Source organism: Brassica napus, chromosome A1 (genome assembly GCF_020379485.1).
Source record: "Brassica napus cultivar Da-Ae chromosome A1, Da-Ae, whole genome shotgun sequence".
Classification (NCBI taxonomy): domain Eukaryota; kingdom Viridiplantae; phylum Streptophyta; class Magnoliopsida; order Brassicales; family Brassicaceae; genus Brassica; species Brassica napus.
The window spans coordinates 12,682,431-12,689,485 of record NC_063434.1 but is presented as its reverse complement, the minus strand read 5'-3'; the positions used below and the strand labels follow the sequence as shown (position 1 = coordinate 12,689,485).

The window sequence follows — 7,055 nt, the reverse complement described above, 5'->3', positions numbered from 1 at the left end:
TGAAAAACAAAACAAAATCAAACTTGTGCTTTCAAGCGCGGATCAAAATCTAGTTATTGTGTTGTAACAGAAAAACAAAACAAATAAGTTTTTAAAAAAAAACAGAAAAACAAATAAATAACTTTGATTAAAATGTTAACGGGCTTGTTAAGTTGTCAAATTTAGATAGCCCAGCCCAGCAAAAGAAACTCTTTTCGTTGAAACATGTTTTCGTATTGGAAAACGGAGCCGTATCATGTCGGATCATCTCAAGTTCTCTACCATCCATCCCCCCAGTAACGCTTTGAAATTTACAAAAGCATCTTAACGCTGCACATATGGTATTATATGCATACTTTTATGAGTAGAGAGGGCCCCTGGGCACTAGTATCGTGATATCATCATATTCAATGCTTTTACCAAACTCAAACCTCTTCTTGTAGTTGTAGTTCACACTTCACACCACCACCACTTCATCTCTTTCTCTCTTCCTTCACCGACAATTCTCGCTCACTCTCAGGTATTCCTATTTCTTCTCGAATTCTCATGAGGAACGTTTCTGTTCGTTTTCTTTTTGTCTCGCGTCTCTTGTGTGTTCTACAATTTCTGGGTTTCTTTTTTTTTTGTGTTAGGAAATGGAAAGTGTTGAACTTTCGCTGAAGAACATTAACCGGAAGGAGAAACCCGACGATTTCTCAGTGGACGACTTGCTTGACTTCTCAAACGACGACGTTTTCGTAGAGGATGAAACTAAACTGAAGGCAGCAGGAGTCTCTGTTTCCTTGAATGACGAAATTACCCTTAACCGGAGCAACGAATTATCCACCCACGCCTGTGAAGATTTTGGCAGCGAGCTCGCCGTACCGGTAATTAGTCCGTTTTGTCTCCTCAGTTATTTCTCCCAAATTGCATCTAATTTCTAATTTCTAATTAAATTTTGTCTCTGTTAAGACGGATGATTTAGCCGAACTCGAATGGCTATCCAATTTCGTAGAGGACTCGTATTCGGCTCCGACGAAGAAACCGGTTTGGTTAACCGGAGACCGGAGACACCCTGTAGCACCGGTTAACGAGGGTTTGTGCTTCAAAGCACCTCTTCCCGTTAAAATCAGAACCAAACGAGCCAGAACCGGAGTCAATGTCTGGTCTCTTGGTTCGTCGTCGTTAACCGACTCGTCTTCGAGTTCGTCGTCCTCGTCCAATCCGTCAAGTCCTCTATGGCTCACCGGCGCTGAGTTTCTTGATGAGAAAGCGGTTAAAAGACAGAAGAAGAAGAAGGTTTTGGAAAACGGTGGTCAGACGCAGACGCGGCGGTGTAGCCATTGTGGCGTTCAGAAAACGCCGCAGTGGAGAGCAGGACCATTGGGAGCGAAGACGCTGTGCAATGCGTGTGGTGTGCGTTTCAAGTCGGGTCGGTTATTGCCCGAATATAGACCCGCTTGTAGCCCAACTTTCTCGAGTGAGTTGCATTCCAACCACCACCGTAAAGTCATTGAGATGCGTCAGAAAAAGGACATGTCCACCGATGTTGATGAATCCGGTTTAAACCGGACGGTTCAGGCTGTGTAGAGTTTTTGAACAAGTAGAGAAGATTTGTGATCCGACCCGACCCAACCCGGTTAAGTTTTAGTATTAAGTATTAACTGCTCTGAAATACTGTTATTTTCAAAAAAAATTTACCTCTCGTCTGTCGTAGTCGTAGTCGCAGTAGCTTTTTTTTTTGGTTTTTTAGTAACTGGTCAGGTTTTAAGACTTTAAAACTCATATATATTATTCGTTTCGCGTTAAATTTCTGTTTTTTTTTTTGCTTCGTTCAACGTTAAAATTTACTTTAACCTACTTTTGAAAATGTGAATGTGAGTACGAAACCGTTCGGAGTTTCAACGCTCAGTGATGGGGATATTCCAAGCCCATTATCTTCTGCATTATTTAAATTGGATACAACGTCATGATCGTAACCGGGTGTGGTTCCTTATCAAGTTATAAATGTATGCACGATAATTACTGAAAATGCAGATACAAATACAATTTGTTTTCACTTATTATTGGTAATTATCAAAGTCTATAACTAGAAGATAAATAGTTTGGAAGTAAAATGAGGAAAGCCAAATTACGGGGAGGCTTTGATTTTAGTAGGGTTGGCAAGGATTTGCCTAAGTAATAGCTAATTAATTAATTAACTGGTTATTATTTACAAATATTAAAGTTGATTTTATGATGGATTAATATAAACCCACTAATCAAAGTCGTTGGTGAAAAAAAAAAGAGGAAATTAAACTCGTTAATAAAATAGCTTGTGCTATTTGTCACAGACACAGTCGTTGTGCTCAACACCTCCGATTACAGCATCTTGTGTAGTCAACGTCATGCCAGGAAAACGTTTAAAACCTCTTAATTTATTTGAATCTTTTTCATATTAATATAATTTACTCTTATAAGTTTATTTGCAATTGAAAAAATCACACGTGTTGGTATGCCCAAAGAAACATATTATTATAAGTTTAAAAGTTTCAATACACCATTTTGAAAACTCTTAACTATGCATTTCGCAAATCTTTTTCTTCATTGCTGCAAATTGCTGTTGTTGAATGTAAATAGCCATCACTTTCTCTCTTTTGACGTAGCATAAACTTAAAAACTGAAACTGCCAAATTAACGTACTGGACACACTCTCTCATTGACTGCTACTTGAATGCGACTTTATGACGTGCAATATAGCCAATGTTTTGGACCCTATAGTATAATAATATTCGTTGAACATATCTCTTGAGATTAATTAGCACGAATTACCACCGCTCGCATCACTAATAGTAACATGTTTAATGTTCACTAAGTTTTATAAAATTGGGAGTTGCTCGCCGACTGGTTTTACTTTTAATTGACTAAGCTTTTTAGTCCGGCCTAAAAATCAAAATAGTTTCATGAATATCATGAAGAAAACTATACCAACTAAAATGTTAATACATAAACTTTGCTAACAAACTACTAAATAGTTATTGAAAAACCAAATTATTAAAAAGAAAGTCATATGTTTCAAGCATGGAAGTAAATGCTCGAATTGCATGCATGCATGCAACAGATTTGAAACTACAGGAACATGTTTAAACGAAAATACAAATTTCCTAATGATATTTCTTCCACTCTCAATAAAATTCACTTTAGTTTATGAACCAAATTGCTTTAGTATTGGTTTTATTCTTCTCTTGGTGATCAGGACTAACATTGCTTTAGTTTTAAAGTTGATAAACTAATTAGTAAAGCTAATAAGAGATAATTATTGAAACTTAAAAAGAATGAAAAACCAAAAGAGAGGCGTGGGGGGAGTCACGTGATGAGCATTTCTCCACCCGACTCAACCACTTTCACACACTCCAGTTCCAGCTTTTACGTTGTTATGGTTCATTGGTTAGTTCCATTATCATTTAAGTTTCGTAAAATAAAAGTTAGTCCTAACAATTTTCACATAAAGTTGTATATTCTTGTTGAGTAGGGTTTTAAAAGTTACAAAGATAGATAGATAAAGAGATCCCATAGATAAATTGTTTCCGCGACGTTCTTCTCGAGTCGTGTGCCAAAAGATTGTAAGGAGATCCTTTGACCCAACAATACATGTGAGTTTGCCATTATTTCCTTCGGTTAGCTTGACGCTTCTTCTATTGAATAGAAGACATATTGCGAGAATCTTGCATGGTGTTTATTAATTAAGTCCTTTACAAATAAAAGAAAAATGAAGTAGTAATCAGCACAACACCCAAACTCACCTAATTTGTAGACTTTCGGGTAATCTAAAGGCTTTTGGTTACGTTTTTGAAGTTCACACACGGTTCATCTTTGAACCGCACCTTGGCGTTATCCATGCGGTTGGGCACGGTGCCGGGGTTAATTTAATTCCACCTCATTCAACACCTTTATATAGAAAAAGGCAGTAGTAAATAACTAGTACAGTAACAACACCACATGCTCATGCCTTTCTCTTGAGGCTACTTTCTTTCAACATCGCATCTCTAGCCGTTGGATTGATCTAAAACTAGTTTATTTCCAAGGGTAAGTTATTATCGTCTTGCAATGCTATGTCGTCAGGGGATATCCAATAAAGACTAGTAGCCACACTATCTTATGAGCCTAAACTTAAGCATAAAATAAAATTTGTGTGGCCTGCTGCGTTAAATGAAGTAGAGCCCTCTCACTAAGGAGGGAAGTGGCTATGGATATCTATGATTGGCGTCTGGTTCGCAATCTTAAGAACACTTTTCACATACAAAATAACATACTACTATTCATATAGATATATAGGTGAAAGAAACATAAGAACATATACATTGTTCGCAAATCTCATAGATTGGTTAAACTTTTTCTTTCTTTTGTCATATATTGTAATAAAGGAAATCAAATTACATTAAACATAGGAATAATTCACAAAGATGGAGAGATCAGACCAAGATTTCATCCTTGACTTGAAAAAAAACAGCAAAGATGATTGGGAGTTGGTCAGCTATGGGAGTTACATAACGATACGGAGGACGGCAAGACCAACGGCTGAGATGGAGACAAGTGTACCGATACAATACTTGATCACCTCGTACTTGGCCGCTTCCAGTTGCGCTCTCAAAGTGTGGATCTCCTGAAAGATAGAAACCATAAACACTTGTGCTGCATATGATGAATACAGTAAAGACTAGAGATGAGATACTGACACGATCAAGCTTGTTTGTGAGGTTAGAGGTTTCGGCATTTTGATTTGTTAGCTCATCTCTTATCCTCCTGCGTCATCATAGAACCATATCAGGATCATATAGCCAAAAAAGATGCTAATGAAGAGAGAAAGAAGTAGGCGGGGTGGGTTTCTCTGACCCTTTTTCAAGATTAAGGTCCAACCGTTGTCCTGCAGTGACTTTATCTATCTCATGCCTGCAATGTAATTGCTTTAGTCAATTCACACTGAGTCTATAACAAACCAAAGCCCTATAAAAAGAGAAAAAAGACCAGACCTTATATCAGTGCGGATTCGCTCAATGTCATTGCGGAGTTTCTCATTCTCGTGTTGCAGCAAAGAGAAATGGTGGTCCTATTACATGAAACCAGCATTATGTCTTCAACAATATTTAGGAATCAAGGCATCAATACAAGAAGTACTTATTGGCTCTCGTTTAATGTCTCTTTAAAAGTTCAATTTTACAAACAATTGCTTACCAGGGAGCTGTTGATTTCACTTTTGAACTTGGATAAGTTTGATTCCTGAGTCATTTCAGCCTTTACCATAAAAGCAAGAAGATCAAAGTTAGAAGCTATATAATAAAGTGGTGTCTTGAGTCTTTCAAAGTGAAACTTACTTTCTGCATCTCACCCTTGCAAACAACCAACTGAGAAACAACTCCTAAGCTATCATTCAAAACTTCAGTTATAGCACCTGTTATTGCCTCGGCTTGCTTTGAAGGCAGTCCTTGTGCTTCTAAGCTCCTAACCTGAAAAATCACATAACTATACATATACATCTCCTTTGAACTATAACTCTTTAAGACAATATCTAAAACATAGCAAACCAGACGCATGTGCATTCGATGACACCGGTCTGGAATATAACCATTCTATTGTCTCATTTACCGAAAGCAGCAAAGTTAGAGAAATTGTGATGAATCAATCAAAGACAGTTGAAAGCAATGAGACAGAGAAAACAATAATCATCTTAAAGATGCAGCAATGCAGAAACCCTTTAGGCAAATTAAAAATGGCAGGACAAGAAAGTGGGTTGTTATTATATTTACCAAGGCGAGTGTATCGACGAGATGTAAACGTTTGCCATTGGTTTTGACAAGTTGAGAAATGAATCTGGCGTGGGATTGTCTGAACAGAGATGATGATGAACAAATGTCGTGGTGATCGAACAGAGTCCTGTCAAATGTCGGTTTTGGACAAGTGATTGATCTGAGAGTCGACAGATTTACACCTGAACTCGTACCAAGTCGTGCTAACCGGAGATAACTTGCGTACGCGGCGGCCATGAGATTAAAAACTCCAAAAGAAGTGATAAGCAAATTGGAACGCTAAGATTTAATTGACCACAAGATTAGATCCGTACGAATGCGTGAAGAGGGGATAACAACAAGAAACTTCCCAATCGGGTAAAGCATGCAAAATGAAAAGAGAAGGAGATGGTCAAAAGAGGTTCTTATGGATATTCTCTGTCTTTTTCTTTCTCTTTTTAATCTCTGTTTTTTCTTCGCATTGAAATCGCTAAGACGTCTCCGCACCATCAAAAGAAACTGACGGACGAGACGACGATAGAATAGATAGAGAAACCGTCAGTCAACCTTTTCTCTTTCTTTCTTTCTTTCCATAACTGGCACGTTTCCCTAACAGCTCAAATCATCGTTTATTTGGATTTCCACTGTACCTCATGTGCTGATTATCTCTAAATTTTTTTTTAAATTCATTTTTAGTTACTCAATTTTATTTTTAATATGAGGCGTGAGAGATATTGAAGAGGCGTAAGAGAGTTTTAGGGTTAAAGGGTATTGTTTTGTGATTTTGAAGATAGATCCAGGGTGTCTTTATCTGTTGAAAGCTCTTTTTTTATCGCAGGTGTTTGGTGGTAATGCTGAATTTCTCGCGATCAAATTTTTTAAACAACAACTAGATCTCGACCCGCGCAACCGCGCGGATTTTTATTTTCATTTATTTTTATATAAACATTTTTTTTAATTCTACATTGGTATATATTAATATAATTTTATCGTATATTTTTAAAATATAATAATTTTATCATATATTTTTTTATTGAATTGGTTGTTTCTAGATCACGTTTTTTTTGCTAGAAAAAGATTGATAATTATTTAATTCCTATAATGTAGTAGACATATTATTTAGTTCCTATAATCTAGAAAGTAAGTTATTTAGATCTATAATAATGATAATATTAGAAATTGAATGTAACATGATTTTCTAGTAATAAGTCCATTAAGTCCATTTTTAAAAAAATCACACATGAGTCAAAGTTGTGACTTCTCTTTTAATATATAAGACGTTTAGACGTTGGAACAGGTCTTTGACGCTAGCGACCGCGAAACGAACATGGCCTT

At 36.8% G+C, this 7,055-nt stretch overlaps 2 protein-coding genes across 2 annotated transcripts; one reads left to right on the top strand and one right to left on the bottom strand.

The window, feature by feature from the left end:
- The first annotated feature begins 222 nt into the window (after positions 1–222).
- LOC106421842 (GATA transcription factor 6-like) lies at positions 223–1,768 on the top strand. Its single transcript, XM_013862676.3, has 3 exons — positions 223–499; positions 612–845; positions 931–1,768. The coding sequence occupies exons 2-3, from the start codon at positions 615–617 to the stop codon at positions 1,546–1,548; spliced, it is 849 nt and encodes a 282-aa protein (XP_013718130.2). The 5' UTR covers positions 223–499; positions 612–614; the 3' UTR covers positions 1,549–1,768.
- A 2,501-nt stretch (positions 1,769–4,269) lies between these two features.
- LOC106421895 (protein FMP32, mitochondrial) lies at positions 4,270–6,342 on the bottom strand. Its single transcript, XM_013862732.3, has 7 exons — positions 5,742–6,342; positions 5,310–5,441; positions 5,170–5,229; positions 4,968–5,044; positions 4,831–4,887; positions 4,674–4,740; positions 4,270–4,600 (listed from the first exon to the last, which is right to left on the bottom strand). Exons 1-7 carry the CDS (start codon positions 5,976–5,978, stop codon positions 4,481–4,483), a joined length of 750 nt encoding a protein of 249 aa, XP_013718186.1. The 5' UTR covers positions 5,979–6,342; the 3' UTR covers positions 4,270–4,480.
- Positions 6,343–7,055: the final 713 nt, after the last annotated feature.